The following is an 18,266-nucleotide window of genomic DNA, read 5'->3' as shown; positions in this document are numbered from 1 at the left end:
GAAAATTCCACTTAGCTTATTAAATCCATTAAAAAAGGAATTAGCAAGAATGGAAAAAGATGGTATTATAAAGAAAGTTAACCAACCAACAGAATTCGTGAATTCATTAGTGGTAGTAAGGAAAAAGGATGGTAATTTAAGAGTGTGTTTAGATCCTCAGCACCTTAACCAAAATATACTGAGAAAACATTATCACATACCAACCTTTGAAGAAATTTCATCTCAAATGACAAATGCAAAGGTCTTTAGTATTTTAGAGGCAAACAAAAAGCATTTTGGCAAATTAAACTGTCAGATTCAAGTTGTGAATTTACTACATTTAACACTCCTTTTGGTAGATATTGTTTTTTGAGGTTACCATATGGACTGAGTTCATCACCAGAAGTTTTCCACAGAAGTTTTTCTGAAATTTTTAATGATTTAGAAGGAGTTCAAATATATATAGAAGGGGTAAAGATAAAAAAGAACATGATTCAAGATTAAAGAAGTTGTTGGACAGAGCCAGAGAAAAGAATGTTAAATTTAATTTAAATAAATGTAAATTTGGGCTGAATGAAGTGAAATATATGGGACATATATTTTCTAAAGATGGTTTAAAACCAGATGAAGACAAAATTAAGGCTATTCTAGATATAAAACCACCAAAAAATTTGAAAGAATTAGAAACTTTCCTAGGAATGATTACATATGTTTCTAGATTTATACCTAATGTATCAGAATTGACATCATGTTTAAGAGATTTGTTGAAAAAACAAGTTATCTGGAACTGGAATGCAACACATGAAAAAGCATTTAGAAGACTAAAAGATGTCTTAGTAAATAAACCAGTTTTACAGTATTATGATATAAAGATGCCAATAGTTTTATCTGTAGATGCATTTCAAGAAGGACTAGGAGCAGTCTTACTGCAGAATAATTTACCAGTGGCATATGCATCTAAGGCATTAACAGATACACAGAAGAATTATGCTCAAATTGAAAAGGAAACTTTAGCTATTGTATTTGCATGTGAGAAATTTCACCAGTATATATTTGGAAAAAATATTACTGTGGAAAGTGATCATAAACCACTGGAATCATTTTTTAAAAAGCCATTAAATAAATGCCCTGTAAGACTACAAAGAATGCGTATAAGATTACAGCCATATCAGTTTGAGGTAAAATATAAACCAGGAAAAGAACTTTTTATAGCGGATGCATTATCAAGATCATTCACTGATGAAGGATCTGATTTCTTTGAAGGAGATATAGAAGCTCATGTGGGACTGGTTGTAGAATGTATACCAATGTCTAATGGTAAAATGGAAGTTTTTCAACTGGAAACAGAAAAGATGAAGAACTACAAGTTTTAAAAAAATTAATTAAAACTGGATGGCCAGAGGAAAAATGTATGGTTCCAGAACTGGCAAAACCATATTTTAACTTCAGAGAAGAACTATCAGAAGCAAATGGATTAGTATTTAAAAATTCCTGTGTTGTACCAAGAAGTTTACGAAAAGGTATGTTAAGCAGAATTCATTATGGTTATTTAGGAGTAGTAAAATGCAAGATCAAAGCAAGAGAAATATTATATTGGCCAGGAATGTAAAAAAAAATTGAAGATTTGGTACTGAATTGTCAAACATGTTTAAGTTTACAAAAAGCTAATACTAAAGAACCAATGATATCTAAAGAAATACCTAATGGTCCATGGAAAGTATTGGGAACAGACCTCTTTTACTTTCAAGGAAGGGATTATCTAATGGTTATAAGATTATTTTAACAAATATGTTGAAATTGGACATTTGGAAGATTTGTCAAGTGTAGCAGTGATAAAGCAATTGAAATCAATTTTTGCAAGACATGGTATTCCGAAAATAGTATATTCGGATAATGGTCCACAATATAAATGTAGAAAATTTAAAGATTTCGCAAGAAAATGGAATTTTGAAACCAGAACTTCAAGTCCAAATTACCCACAGTCTAATGGAATGGTTGAAAGACATATTCAAACTGTCAAGCGAATGTTAGAAAAAGCTGTAGTTGACAACAAGGATCCATATTTAGTATTACTGGAATATCGTAACTCTCCTATTTCAGATGAAATTAAGTCACCTTCAGAATTGATGTTTGGAAGAAAAGTAAATGGATTGATGCCTATAAAAGAGAATTTTGTCCAAGCTAAACGATATGAAGACCATAAACAACATTTACTAAAGAGACAAACCTTACAAAAAAGTTATTATGATAGGAATGCAAGACCGTTAAAACCACTGAAAACAGGAGATCATGTTTACATAAAAGAGAAAGGGAGAAAACTAAATGAAAGAGGGAAAATTATAGAAGAAGCAGATAATTCCGTCGCGTTCAGACCGCGTTCATATAGGATTATAAGAACAGATGGAAGAATTGTAGAAAGGAACAGAAGAGACCTTCTTAAAGGAAGTAATCAGGAAGAGTTTGCAATACAAAACAACTATGAGAATGAAGTTACAGATGAACCCGAGATACATGAAAATAGTAGAAGCACTACAAATTTAGATGTGCCTGTAAGTCCTTCAAAACCTAACAGAAGTGTTGTGTCACCAAATAGCAAAAGAGGTATAGTATCATCAGATTTTTCAAATGGACATAACTACGTTACTCGATCTGGTAGGACTGTTAAGAAACCTTATTATTTAAAAGAATATGTTTAATTTTACTTCTATTATTATTTTTTATAAAAAAAGGAGATGTTATATATGTAACTGTAACTGTATCTATTATCTTTAATCATAATTGTAATATAGAATAGTGGATGAGCAATGTAGAATAAATGATGTTTGTGTACATCTTGTAATCATCACTGAGCACGTACCCAACACATATAAAATACAACACAAGCAGCAGCCATAAATCTCTCTAAGTTATTATTATGCTCAGCTTTATTCTTGCCACATACAGTTACATCATCAAGATAGGGAAAGATTCCTGATAATTTTTCATTTTAAATTATTTCATCAAATGTTCTTTGGAAAGAAGCAACTCCATTTGTTATTGATAGTTTACCTTGTGCAAGCCAAGAAGAATTTGTTCAATTACACCTTCTTTAAATAATTTACATACTTCTGTAGCTATGAATGCTTTATATGTCTACAACAAAATGATTCCTACTGAAACTGTCGGGGCTAGGCATTAGAGGAAAGTTTTTTAATTGGATTAGAGGCTTCCTGTGCCAGCGCTTTTTCAGAGTCAGGTATGGCAACACTCTATTGAAATCTAAGATCTTAAAAACAGGTCTCCTACAGGGAGCTATTAGTAGCTGCTCCCTTTTTAACATCTATATTAATGATTTGATTTATGAAATACGAGAGATTTCTGGTGTCAAGTGTCTCTTATATGCTGATGATTTGGTTTTCTGGAAAGTTTCTAAAAAAGAATGCGCAGTGAGAAACATAGAGACTAAACTCTATGCTGCCTTGAATGCTTTGGAAGTTTGGTGTGATACTAATAATATTGAGGTGAACTTAAATAAATCATACTCTCCGACTTTCTCACTTATGCACCAATCTCTGGATCTTCAGCTGAAGTATAAGGGTATCCAAATCCCCTTGTGCGATAAATTTAAATACAGTCAAAAGTCATTAATCCGGACTCGTCGGGACTTCGGCGATTTTGGATTATCGATTTTTCCGCATTATAGATCATCAGTTTAAATCTGCCAAGATGGCATGCAGAAATTATAAAATTAAAAATATGAAACTGTAATTTATGAAATAAAGAACAATTATGATCTAAAGGGTATCAAAATTTACACACACACACACACACAAAAAAAAAAAAAAAAAAAGCTTAATATTTATTTGTTTACTTTATTAAGCATTTCTTTCAATGTAAGTTGTTTAAGTTGCTTTGTTTTATGTGATAATACTTTCTCTTTAATTCTATAAACAGATATAATTTCTTGTTCAGTTACAAAGTTCCGCTGTTCAAGTCCTATAATTGCTGTGTCGAGAATACCGACTAATTTGTCAATCGAAATTTTTTCGTTTTCAATAACCTCTGTGTCACTTTCTTTACTATCGGAAGAGAATTATAATGATGAGGAATTTGATTTAAATCATACCAAAGATGGAGTACATCGAGATAAAATATTACATTTAGTAAGGAATTATAAGCCAAATAAAAACATCTGCCCTGAAGATAAGGATAGTGCTGACAGATCAACTTCCAGTTCATTGCGTGCCGCGTTGTCCCCTCTCCGACCACAGAGCAGCGTGAAATTGATAAACAGATTTCGGAATGGTTCGAGAAAAAAAGGATATGCCTTTATCCATTTTTTGCAGCAATTCCACTTTTTGTTTGATGGACATCGAAACATACTTTTGCTTTGTAGATCCTTTGGGAACTCCAGCATCGGAAATTCTATTTGACATAATCGAAAGTTCAAGCTTACTTTTATAAAATTGCTCTAACAGTCTGCAAAAAATAATAATCCGGATCCAATTAGAAGATTAAGGAACAACGCAATCTGCAACATTAACTGAAATAGATAATTAGATAATTTTAGTTTATACGATCAGTTATACATTAAATGTGCATGCGTAAACGTATTATGCGCATGCGCACACGCATATGCGCAGCCGTAAAGGTCTTACGCATATTGGAGAAGGAAGTCCTTAATCCCCTTAGTGGGGTTTCACTAGACAAACCCTGCTCCAAACTTATCATTCGTTTCTCCTTCCCCCTTCTGACTTACTGTTGTGAACCACTTGTTGTGGCCATGGAAAATGTACTCTATACTTTAGAAAAAAATTCAAAATCAGGGCTTACGTACTGTTTCTGGAGCCATGAAGACCACCCCGATTGAGGCCATGCTTATATTAACTGGTGATAAACCCTTAAGAACCGTAATTCAAGAGAATGCCTTAATTCTCTGGGAAATAATCATTAGAATTCCTGGATGTTTTTCTCTCTGGAATGAAGTCAATCAAGATCTGACTAGAAATCTAAAGACCCAGAGGGACTTTCTACAGAGAGTTTTTCAGTTAAAAAATTCACTTGGTTTAATGAATGAACCAGAATTACTTGTTCCACTTCAATAAATTTGAAATCTTTCTGTATTAATGTTGACCGGGGTCAAAAAGTAACCAAAAGTAATACAGATTCCTCTATTTTGAGAGCCCTCGCTTTCGAAGCATTAAACATTTTTTACCCTGAGCCAGAGTGGCTTCAGATCTTTACTGATAGATCCCTCCTGTCTGATGGCTCTAATGCAGGTGCCGGAGATTTCTCCGAAATTTTCTCTTTCTACATCCATGTGGGCTGAGGTTCTGCGTTTGACGGTGAAATTGCTGCGATTCGCACAGCTCTGTACTAGCTACCATGCCACTTGTAAAAATTCACAAGAGTTGTTATACTCAGTGATTCCCGAGCTGCTCTGTTGGCTATCGTTTCAGATAAAATCCTATATAGCAGGATATATTGGATTGTTGACATTTTCTACAAAACCTGGCTTCACTTGAAAAAACTATTGCCCTCCAGTGGGTTCCTGCCCACTGTGGGATTCCAGGTAACGAGAATGCCAACTTCTTGGCAAAAAAGGGTGCTTTAATCATGCAGAACATTTCTTGTCCTTTGCCTTTCTATACTGTTAGGGATCTTAGAAGATCTTTCAAAGTACGTGGTCAGGAAGATCTCTATCATCGTGTTTCTCATAAGTCTTGGAAGAATGCTATCCCGAATTTGTGTAATAGCCCAAGGCGTACAGCGGTCACTGAATTCCGTCTTGCCACTGGACATGACTGCCTACAATATCATCTTTATAGATTCAAAATCATTCCTTCTCCAATATGCACTCTATGCAGCTCTGGAGAGGTGATGGACGCTGCACATCTACCCCACTGTCCTGCTCTGTGCAAGACTTTTCTTGCCGAGCGTTACTGGGAGGCAAATGATATGTTAGATTAATGGACTCTGTTACAGCTGTTTTTTTTTTTTTTTTCATTGTGTTGCTGTATTTCTATGTTCTTGCTTTTTGCTGTAACTGTTCATAATCTGCCACTGAAAATAATAAAAAAAATTTTTTTTATCTTCTTCAATTTGGCATTTTGGCTTTGTAACAATAGGTGTACAATCAGGCGTTACATTAGAGAACAATGACACAGGGGCTACAAGAACAGTTGCTAATGAACAAATTCTAAGAGGTGGTCTGTCACTTTTAAATTCTATCTCAATAGAAGAATGATCTTTTAATAAATCACCATGCCCAATAAGAGGTCTGCACATATGTTTTTCATAATTAATACCTCTACATTAGTGTAACTACGGCCTTGACTGTATACTGAATCTCCTAAATGGTAATTCATTGATGATTTAAGGCACTTTTTAGTCCAAAGGGGCTTTGTCCCTGAAGGACAATTGTTTTCATTTTGCGACGATTCACTACAAATGGCAAAACTTTTCAAACTGTTGCCACAAAGTATTATCGCAAGGTGTTATATTTAAAGAAATTAAATAATGAAAAATCTGCATAAATGTATGTATATTTCTCACATTATGATAGAACAAAGGTACATGGGGCCATCGAATTTTGAATGATGTAATCCTCCTACGAACATAGGCATTTGAAATGTGATTGATTCACTTTTGATTTTCCAACCCCACACAGGGGACATAGCCACATTTTAGCTAAAAAAATAAGCAACTATAAGCACTTTTCAAGCACATTTTAAGAAAAAAAAATAAGCACCTGTCTAATTACATTATACACAACTGCATAACCTTAAAAACTAGAGTCATAATTTAAAATATGAGAAATGCAGTATTTATTAAGAGAGAATAAGCATTACCTCAACCATGGAAAATAATTACTTTTTTTTTTTTTTAAATTTTAAATAACAGTTCAATTTACAGAACTAGTTTACAATGAGAGGGGGAAAAAAAAAAAAAAAAAAACTATGCAGAACTAAACTACATTACAAGAGTTAATGATGAAATTTCAGTTCAAAATAGAGGAAATAAATAATAATAAGGCATATTTATTCTATTTGCTTGGAACTTAATAATAAATACAATTTATGTTTCCACTCATATTGATATTTAACTAATTTAAATCTAAATTCTGAACATTTTCTAAATTTTCATCGTATATCAGTTTTCCCTTAACAGATATTGCAAGCAAAGTAATTCAAGTAAAAATGAGGAACATTTCTGAAATCAGAAGATAGAAATTTGCTTCATGCAGTCATCCTTTAACAGTAAAAGCTTAACTACTCGCATACTTGAAAATTGGCGAATATTCGGGCAGTCGAGCGTAACTTGAAAAAGAGGAGCGGAGGGGGGGGGGATAGTTCTTTAGATTTTCCCGCTAAATAAATGCTTTTGACATTTTGATATGTGCATCTTATAAAAACAAACCAACGGAACATAAAAATATTCTGCTTTGCAAGCACAGTAAAACTCTTTTAAGTGTTCATAAACAAATCTTGGACCGAACATCAAAATTAATTATCTCTGCAAAATATCGTAAACGTTATTGCGCAATACGTGTGCCATAACTCTTCCCTACATGATATTACGCAATCGGATTCAACAGCTGCCGGTATTGGGAGAAAAAAGAAAGAGTCTTACCAATCTGGGGGTGTTTTTCATTCTAATTTTCAACAGACTGAGTTAAATTTCCAGAATAGAACATTCTTCGGTTGGGTTGGTAGACCGCAGAACTTTTAGTCCTATTCAATCCAGATTGGGAAAAAAAAAAAAAAAAAAAAAAAAAAAAAAACGGTCTGTTGCTTGTTTTGCAGCGAATTGTAACAGTTTCTTTCAATATTCGAGATTTTGCGGAGAAAGGGGAGAAACTCCCAACCTTCATACTGTATAATGTATTGGCCAAAAAAATGAAATTATTTTGACTATTTGATTACTTTCCCTTCATTTAAGCCATTCCGAATATTATTCCTTAGAAAGCTAATCTGTGTTAAAACACAACCATTTTTGGAAGTTTATTATACTTCAGCAGTTACTGCAACTATGTTATTATAAACATTCATAAATATATGCGTAATATAAGCATAACGATCATAATAAACACGAATATGAGAATGCAAATTATTAAGATCTTGATAGAAATTCAAACGTGTGTAGTATTTGGGTGGGAGGAAAAGAATGCCGAATGTACCAGAATTTTCTACTGCTTTCGCAATTCTTTGACCAACAGAACTACAGGCACCTGTCTGTACTCTCTGCACACACCAAAGGTTATGTTAATGCAGAGAAAGGGGGAAAAGCTATTTCCGAGAGTATGATTCACCATTTGACATTCCATATTAGGAAGAAAAGTTGTTTATTTAATTTTGGCTTTGGTACGGGGAAAAATTGCGTGTTCATTAAAAAAAAAAAAAAAAAAAAAAAAAAAAACTAAAAGCAAAAAATAAGCACTAAAAACAAAAAAAAAAATAAGGGCTTTAAAGAAAAAGTAAGCACCTATAAGGGCCTTTATATTTTATTTTCAAATATAAGGACTTATAAGCACTTATAAGGACCGCTACAAACCCTGCCCACTGTGAGCTTCATGCAATAATATTAACATACACTTCTTTAATGCAACAGGTACTACAATTCAATTGTTATATATATATAAACTAAATCTTGTTCAACACAACTCATTTTTAAATTTGAAATAAGATCTTGCTTCTTTAGGAACTTTATCAATGCTCAAAGGCCATCCATTGCCAATATTCTTTCACTAACATTAACCCTTCATCTTCTAAAGTAGCTTTCTGAAATTCCCTTTTCTTACTTTCAGGCATTTGCAGTTGTTTTGTTAGTGTATGAACAATCTCTGTAATATTCATGTTTTTATTTGCGTGTGCATCAATAAAGGAACGTGCAGATTTCTGCAATATACATATATTTCCCAGGCAAATATTTAAGTTTTAAGTTATATTTTAAGAGCTTGGTTTTTATCCTTTGCAATTTATTTGACAATACATTAGCAATATTTTTGTTCATAATTGAAACTAATGGTTTATGATCAGTAAGCACTTCTACCTCTCTACCATAAATGTAATAGTAAAATTTATTATACTAAGAATTTCTTTCTCAATCTGAGCATAGGTTTTTTTTTCCTGCATTATTTAGATGAAAAAGGAATTGGTTGCCCATTCTGCAATAAGCAGCAACCTAACCCATGCTTAGAAATACCTGCCTGTATAGTGATAGGTTTACTGCTATCAAATATTCCTAATACGAGTGCATCGGAAATTAAATTTTTTAATTCTCTGAATGCTTTAGAATGTAGCTGTACCCACTACCATTCTACTTCGTTTTTCAAAATATCCCTTAATATGGCTGTTTTCTCCTAAAAATGTGGTACAAATTTCCTCAAATAATTACACATTCCCAAAACACGCTGTAATTCATACTTATTCTGAGGTTCCTGTAACACACTAATGGCTTTAATTCGATCAGAATCAGGTCGCATGCCTGATACAATAAATAAATTACCTAAATATTTAATCTCACTAACCCTATATTGAAGTTTTTGCTTGTTGAATTTAATATTGAGTTTTTTAGCTCCATTGGTGACCTCTGTTAAAATTTTATCATGTTCTTGTACAGTGCTAGCGGCAATGAGGATGTCATCAAAATAGATCAATACTCCTGGTATATTACCAAAATTTTCAAGATTGCGTTTCTGAAAATTTTCAGGTGCACAGGAAATACCCATTGGAAGCCTTAAGAATTTATAGCATCCAAATGGTGAGCTAAAAGTACAAAGCTTACTAGTAGCCCCATTTAATGCTATTTGAAAAAAACCCATCCTTTAAGTACAAAACAGAGTAGGTGATTTATTACATAGCTATGGTAAAATCTCCTCAATTGTTGGAATCAACACATGTACTCTTTTTATAGCTTTAAGATCTTGAGGATCAAGTCATATCCTTAAGAATCCATTTTCAATTATTATTAGATTGTTAACCCAGTTCAAAGGTTAATCCACTTTTGAAATAATGCCCTGTCTCTCTAATTCGTTTAATTTTAATTCAAGCTTAGGTTTTAAATTAAATGGTACTCTACGAGGTGGTCTCACTACAGGAGCTATCTGATCATCTACTATGATTTTACACAATCCATTAAATTTTCTCACACCTTTAAACACTTCTGAATTATTAATAATAAATTGATCTTTAGATGGAGGTAAAACAGTTGTATACTGATGCAGCTTACCTTTATTTGATATTCCAACATTATTTATGAACTGAATCAAATTTAGCACATGCATCAAGTCCTAATAATAGACATATATGCTTGCTAGAAACAATTAAAAACTCTAGAGTATAATCCTCACCATCTGAGGAACATTGTAGCATTAACGACCCATCAGGTTTAACCTTGGACCTCCCAAATGCTTCTAATAAAACATTACACTAAGATTAGAGTTCTTAGCACTCAGTGTTTTGTAAATTTTCACAGGCAAAACACGCATTTCAGACCCTGTGTCTAACTTAAAGGTCACACTTGTCCCTTCAACAATTACAGTTTTAGTCCACTCTTTTGTAGACAATGTTGAGCATACACTTTTAGTTTTTTGGACATTTATGGAATCCATGAAGAATTCATCATCAGACTCGCTATATACATCTGCGTTATCATGCTGAGAAATATTTTGGACCTGTTTTAGTCTGCATATAATCTAAAAGTGATTTAGTTTGCCACAATTAAAGCATTTTTTTTTATATGCTGGACATTGTCCATTAACGTGATGTCTGTTGCATTTTTTACACAAAAACATCTCAGTATTTGAAGCGTCATCATGCCATCCTCTGCGCAATGTACGTACATTTCGTGACTGCTACGTCTCAGTTGGCTCCTCCTGCCTGATGTTGCTTCACTTTCCTTCTAGTTACACTGTCAACATTATGTTCTCTTAACGTTTGAGCACGAACTTTGCTCAATTAAGTTACTTTCCATAACGCAATCGCTGTGTCCAAACTCAGATTATTTTCTTGCAGCAGCATCCTCTCCTGTAAACTGGCTCCAAGGACTCCAAGGACAATGTGATCACATACGACTGAGTCACTCTCCTCACCTAAGTTGCAATATTTTACCGGTTTTTTTCAGGTCAGTCATGAAACAATCAAAAAGTTCTCCTTCTTCTTGTTTTCTCTTATTGAATAAAAATCTCTCCATCATGACATTTGTTCTAAGCATCAGGAAAGCTTCAAACCTTTCAAGTAATTTTGCATAGTTGCCCTGATCTCCTGTTGAAAGACTGAGCATGTTAAACGCTTCAACTGCTTCCTCACCAGCGGCATTTAAAAATAAAGCAATTTTCTCATCTGAATCTTTTGAAGCATTTCCTGAAGCTTTCATATAAGTCTGGAACAGCTACTTGAACCTGCACCAGTTTTTGGCCACGTTGCCATGAAAACTTAGGCCTAGAGGTGGGCGATAAAATTCCATCTTGCATCTGTTGAGAGGAAAAACAACCAAAGGGATTGCCTGGTTATTAGTTTTAATACTACTCCACGTGACTACACCATGTTGTATTCATGTTAATATTACTTGATCAATAAGTAAGTGACATTACTACACATTATACTCACATAACACATTGTTTATTACAACCTAATATGAACTGATGATTACTTCAGTTCAACAAGCAGCTAGTGTGTTGCCACATACATGCAACACTGTTGTTGTTTACTTAGCTGCAGTAAATTTTGAAATTGGATTGGCTTTCTCTATGTTATGGATTGAGTTCTATTTAATGTTTTAGTAGTTTAAAATAGAACTACTCTGTGATATTGCATGAATATATGCGAGGGAAAAAATTCAGCATTTTGTTTCATTTCTGGTGATAGGAATAAATTTTATTGAATTTTTAGCGGACTTGTGCATTCAATTTATTACGAACCCGTACACACAACAATATTAAAATAATAAGAGCACAAATATACATATTGCAACAAGGAAAATAACCTTATCCTATACGCCATTTTCTTAAGGTGTTCCATTTATAAAAAAAAGTGAATATCATTTAAACAAAACAGAGCATTTAATTTTTTAAAAAAATTTATAATGCATTACTTGACGTAATTATATTTCTACACATTTTAAAATAACAAGCAAAAAATTTCTTAATTTACTTCTTTTGTTATCTGATATTTTTCACTGCACTAAATGTGATACTAGGAAAAGATTACATAAATTTAAATAAATATAAATAATATAAAAATAAATATATGATAAATATTAAGCACAACTAAAGTTCTGAAAGTACTCGACGTAATAATCTGGCAAAATTGTACCGACGAATCAATGTTACTGTAGCAAAAATTTACTTAAAATTCTGATGCAACTATATAAATTAGAAAATAAAAGTACGTAACACATAATGACTAAAGATCTTGTGTGCCACTTTATCATTTTCTTTTAAACTAATTCCTAAGATCAGCATTGCCTTTAGTGCATCTATCAGTCAGCTTCTGATTCTTCAAAAAGAGATCTTGTTGCACTCTTCAAAATAACATATAACAGTTTCCTATATCATCATTAAATAAATACTTTTACAAGTGCATCTTCTCAGTAGTAAATACAGATCTTATGTTCTACCATAAGGTCACAAAATGGCAGTTCTTCAACATTTATTATGGCTAATATTTTATGGTGACTTTAATCAACTTGTTTTTATTTCACGTATCAACATATCTGGAACATGGCAGAAACAAGCCTTAGATATTTGTTGACATTCATGAAGATTCTTTCTGTAGCAAACTAAATATATCCTTCAGTTTGGGGCACACTTCATCAGTGGTGCCTTCAGCTGGATAAAAACAACCCAGGTCATTTCCCAATGACTCTCCAGTTACTTTCCAATTTCCCAAGACTTTAAAAACAAATTTGCTATTATCTTAACAGTTGCACATAAAGAGACAAATTTCTCGTATGCATTCTTCATGTGCTTATAGATATTTGGTTAGTGTTATATAGTCAAAAGTCGTTAATCCGGACTCGTAGGGACTTCGGCGATTCCGGGTTATCGATTTTTCCGGATTATAGATCATCAGTTTAAATCTGGTAAAATGGCATGCAGAAATTATAAAATTAAAAATATGAAAACGTAATTTACGAAATAAAGAACAATTATGATCTAAAGGGTATCAAAATTTACAAAAAAAAAAGCTTAATATTTTTTTGTTTACTTTATTAAACATTTCTTTCAATGTAAGTTGTTTAAGTTGCTTTGTTTTTTATGTGATAATACATTCTCTTTAATTCTATAAGCAGACATAATTTCTTGTTCAGTTACAAAGTTCTGCTGTTCAAGTCTATAATTGCTGTGTCGAGAATACCAACTAATTTGTCAATCGAAATTTTTTCGTTTTCAATAACCTCTGTCACTTTCTTCGCTATCGGAAGCGAATTATAATGACAAGGCATTTGATTTAAATCATATCAAAAACGGAGTACATCGAAATAAAATACTACATTTAGTAAGCAATTATAAGCCAAATAAAATAAAAACATCTGCCCTGAAGATAAGGATAGTGCTGACAGATCAACTTCCAATTAATTGCACCCGCAGCGTTAAAGATAAACAAAGGATATGCCTTTATTCATTTTTTGCAGCAATTCCACTTTTTGTTTAATGGACTCCGAAACATCCTTTCGCTTTGTAGATCCGTTACATATTAGTAAATATAAATCGGAAATTCTATTTGACATAATCGAAAGTTCAAGCTTACTTTTATAAAATTGCTCTAACAGTCTGCAAAAAATAATAAGCCGGATCCAATTCGAAGATTAAGGAACAACGCAATCTGCAACATTAACTGAAATAGATAATTAGATAATTTTAGTTTATACGATCAGTTATACATTAAATGTGCATGCGTAAACGTATTATGCGCATGCGCACACGCATATGCGCAGCCGTAAAGGTCTTACACATATTGGAGAAGGAAGTCCTTAATCACCTTAGTGGGGTTTCACTAGACAAACCCTGCTCCAAACTTATCATTCTTTTCTCCTCCCCCCTTCTGACTTACTGTTGTGAACCACTTGTTGTGGCCATGGAAAATGTACTCTATACTTTAGAAAAAATTCAAAATCAGGGCTTACGTACTGTTTCTGGAGCCATGAAGACCACCCCGATTGAGGCCATGCTTATATTAACTGGTGATAAACCCGAATTAACGACTTTTGACTGTATCATTCTTGGTTGCAATGACTGATGGTGTTACTTTTCTCAGACATTCTTACCTTACCAGTTTTAACACAGTGCAGAACAAAATCATTGAATGAAATAGATGCATTGATAGAGGAGGTTGATGAAATGGCTGTAAAATATTTCAACTTCACAGTGCTCTTACATCAGATTCAGTCTTAGAACTTACTGAATGCCCTACATACAAATGCTATTCCTTCCTACAAGTTTTTAGAGTAAATTAGGTTTATTTATTGATGCAGAATATCTGAAGGCTGGCTTACCAAAAATTTTACTGAAGTTCTCTTTTCCCATGAAGCTCTAAGAATATCATCAACGTGTTCTCACATTAAAAAGAAGTAAATCCAATTTCACTTCTTTCACATATATTGTTGCAATGCTCTTTCTTAAGTTGGATGTTTTAATAAATATTAACTTTTGCCCTGTTTAAGAACTGGAGTACTAACTTTATAATCAGCACAGTACGATATCAGATTTAAAAATAGCCGCATAATTTTACAATTAATACAGTCAAAAGTCATTAATTCGGACACCCATAATCCGGACCTCAAAGCTACAAGCTTTCTGCGCATGCGTCGTATTGACGTTTCGGCGTTTATGCCTGCGCGTAAGACCTTTACGGCTGCGAATATGCATGTGCCCATGTGCATAATACGTTTACGCATGCGCATTTAATGTATAACGGACGGTATAAGCTAAGGTAAAATTATCTAATTCAGTTAATGTTGCAGATTGCGTTGTTCCTTAATCTTCGAATTGGATCCGGCTTATTATTTTTTGCAGACTGTTAGACCAATTTTATAAAAGTAAGCTTGAACGTTTCGATTATGTCAAATAGAATTTCTGATATATATTTACTAATATATAAAGGATCTACAAAGCGAAAGTATGTTTCGAAATCCAAAATCTGTTTATCAATTTCACACTACTCTGCGGCGGCGGGGGGACGCTGGGGCGCGCAATGAATTGGAAGTTGATCTCAGCACTATCCTTATCTTCAGGGCACATGCTTTTATTTTATTTGGCTTATAATTCCTTACTAAATGTAGTATTTCATCTCGCTGTACTTCGTCTTTGATATGATTTAAATCAAATTCCTCGTCATTATAATTCGCTTCCGATAGTGAAAAAAGTGACACAGAGGTTATTGAAAACGAAAAAATTTTGATTGACAAATTAGTCGGTATTCTGGACACAGCAATTATAGGACTTGAACAGCGGAACTTTGTAACTAAACAAGAAATTATATATGTTTAATATAATTAAAGAGAAAGTATTATCACATGAAACGAAGCAACTTAAACAACTTAAATAAATATTAAGCTTTTTCTTTTTGTAAATTTTGACACCCTTTAGATCATAATTGTTCTTTATTTCATAAATTATGGTTTAATATTTTTAATTTTGTAATTTATGCATGCCATCTTACCAGATTTAAACTGATGATCTATAATCCGGAATCGCCGAAGTCCCGACAAGTCCGGATTAACGACTTTTGACTGTAATACATTTTTTGACAGGGTAGAAAAAGATAATTCAAAAGGGAAAATACATCTTTTATGAAAAAGTGCAAAAAAGAGCAGATTTATTAGTGTTGCTTTACAAACCTGTAGTTTGTGAACTGGATATCCATATGTCTGACTCTCAACTCCTACAGTCTTCAGTGCCCAGCGAACAAATGCTTCAGGTGTGCAAGTGGTAAAACTAGGTCTCATCTTTGACATTTTAGTGGATACAAAGCCTGGGAGTACTGACTGAAATTTTAGAAGATATAATTAATCATGGCATATAATTTTGAATTTTGAAGCATAAATGCATACAAATAAAAAGAAATTCCTGCAATACCATCAATTTTTGTGCAGTAGTATTTTAAAATTTACTACAGCAGCTAACTTTAAAGAATCACTTTGGGATTAAAAATTTCTTCAGTTTCAGTTATGTTAATTTTTGATTGCCATGGATACCGCTTCTTGATATACTGAATACTGAATATACTGAATGTTTGAAACTGAAAACTTTCCATTATTAAAACATACATTTATATGAAACTTACAAACAATGGGAAATGTACATATTAGTAAGAGGTTCTTGATTCTGATTCTTGCAGAAAAGTTACTAATTTTGAGCAATTCAGATGAAAATGACAATGATGCACAATGGAAAAGGGTACCTGCAAGCGAAAGGCAGAAGTTGATAAAGATTTGATAAGCAATATTCACTTTGTAGCAATCATTCTATTTGAAAGTATGATGTTGTAGAGAATACATAAAAATAAACTGTTGCAAATAACAGATTCAACAAAAATTTTGAAAATTTTTAATAATGGAGAATATAATTTAAAAAAAAGACAGGCATATGCTGAACACATGATGTAAAGATAAACATGTTAAAATATACTCCAGTATTTTAATTGCCAAACATGTTTTAACAAAAATGCATGTCAGCAACAAATGTTACAATATCAAGACCAGTAAACAGGATAATAACAGAAGAATAGCAATGATTGACTTTCAGTTTATGGATAACAAGTGAACAACCATGCACAAGATCTGACAGGCACTGAAACTGAGCACAGGCACTAAGCGCACAATAACTCAAGAGTTAAGCAAGCACATACCTGTACAAAATGAATGGGGTCTTTCAAATATTTATCAACAGAACATAAGGCCAAAATACTATGAATGTTCTGATTCTCATCCAGAAAAGCTGTACATAATGGAAGATATGACGGAAATGTAATGTCAATTATCAGCTAACACCCAAGTACTCTAAAAATTAATACTACAATTCTCCCAAATTCACATATTACACTTAATTCATTGTATCCACATATCCCTGCCTTTTCCTTCGAGGAGGCTGATAATTAAAGAAAAGGATTTTGTACATTTTTCTTGAGTTTTTTTAATTCAAAACTATTACAATACTTACTTGCACAATAATACCTTTAGAACTATACTCCTCCTGAGTAGCTCGAGTAAAAAAATTTACATAGACCTATAAGGAAAGAATTTCAGTTATTAAAATAAAATCTACATAAAACAATCCTTTCATCTCTAAAGGTGTTGCTCAAAAATTACAATTTTCCAGAATTTATTATTAACAGAAGAAAGTATACTGAAATTGTTAATGGAAGAAGGCATATGGAGGCATTTCAAACTAATTTTTCAATATTTCTGATTCTTATTTTTTAACATGGGCATCAAAAATGAATTTCTAATATATATTAGATGCATAAAAAATTTTATACTAACATTGCATAATTTGAAGGAATATATTATAATAATTTAACTCAGAAGCTTTCATGAATAAAACAACTGCAATTTGCATAAAATACTGAATGGTATAATGGTTAGCAGAGGTGCTACACAAAAAACAAAGATAAGGGTTCAGCTCTAGCATAAGGCTTGTATGTATTCCTATAGGGGCAAATATAGGCCTACCTACTATAGTGCCGCACAGGCAACATTCTGGATGGTGAGACAGCTAAATAACTAATGAGTCAAGCTATTCCGGGGGGGGATGAATAACATACATTATTCTTTTCTAAAAAAAGTAAAATAGGGAAAAAAAAAAAAAAAAAAAAACTTAACTTTACACACAAAAAAATTTTAAATCACTGAAATTACTTCAAATATCAGGCTAGACCACAAATTTTAAATGTGAAATTAAAAACTGCCTGTGCATAATAATTACAGCATTTATGTAAATACTTTAAAAATTAATAAAGATTCAAAGAAAATACTAAAAAATGTTTCAGTAACACCAATATTAGCTTTTTAAGTTTGATTTTAAAAAGAAATCTGTAAACAACACTAATTTACAAAAGAACATGCAATAAAATACAGAAATTTCAATCAGCCAATTTATCTATATGCAACTAAAAATGTTAATACTTTTACATGAATTTTTGAAATTTATGATCAAAACTGAACTACCTTACAAGCACTGTATACACTTAACAAGGGCACAGGGGACAATGCACTAAGTGAGGAGACATTAATAATAACTCCTTTTCGCCGCTGTTCCATTTGGGGAAGGACAAGCAAGCTCATCTAAAAAATTTTATAAATATTAA

The 18,266-nt window shown here is 32.6% G+C and overlaps 1 protein-coding gene across 1 annotated transcript in view; it reads right to left on the bottom strand.

Moving 5' to 3' along the window:
* LOC118195476 (very-long-chain 3-oxoacyl-CoA reductase-B-like) overlaps positions 1–18,266 on the bottom strand; it is a 128,877-nt gene that overhangs the window by 9,682 nt on the left and 100,929 nt on the right. Inside the window, exons 7-9 of the mRNA XM_085826682.1 lie at positions 18,127–18,243; positions 17,120–17,185; positions 15,799–15,945 (exon numbers count right to left, since the gene is read on the bottom strand). Of these exons, the coding sequence (XP_085682808.1) occupies positions 15,799–15,945; positions 17,120–17,185; positions 18,127–18,243 (330 nt within the window). The remainder of the gene's footprint in view (positions 1–15,798; positions 15,946–17,119; positions 17,186–18,126; positions 18,244–18,266) is intronic.

Source organism: Stegodyphus dumicola, chromosome 1 (genome assembly GCF_044657685.1).
Source record: "Stegodyphus dumicola isolate Sdum_Otavi_A_Nest chromosome 1, ASM4465768v1".
Classification (NCBI taxonomy): domain Eukaryota; kingdom Metazoa; phylum Arthropoda; class Arachnida; order Araneae; family Eresidae; genus Stegodyphus; species Stegodyphus dumicola.
The sequence above is the reverse complement of the archived record's forward strand: the minus strand, read 5'-3'. Positions and strand labels throughout refer to the sequence as shown.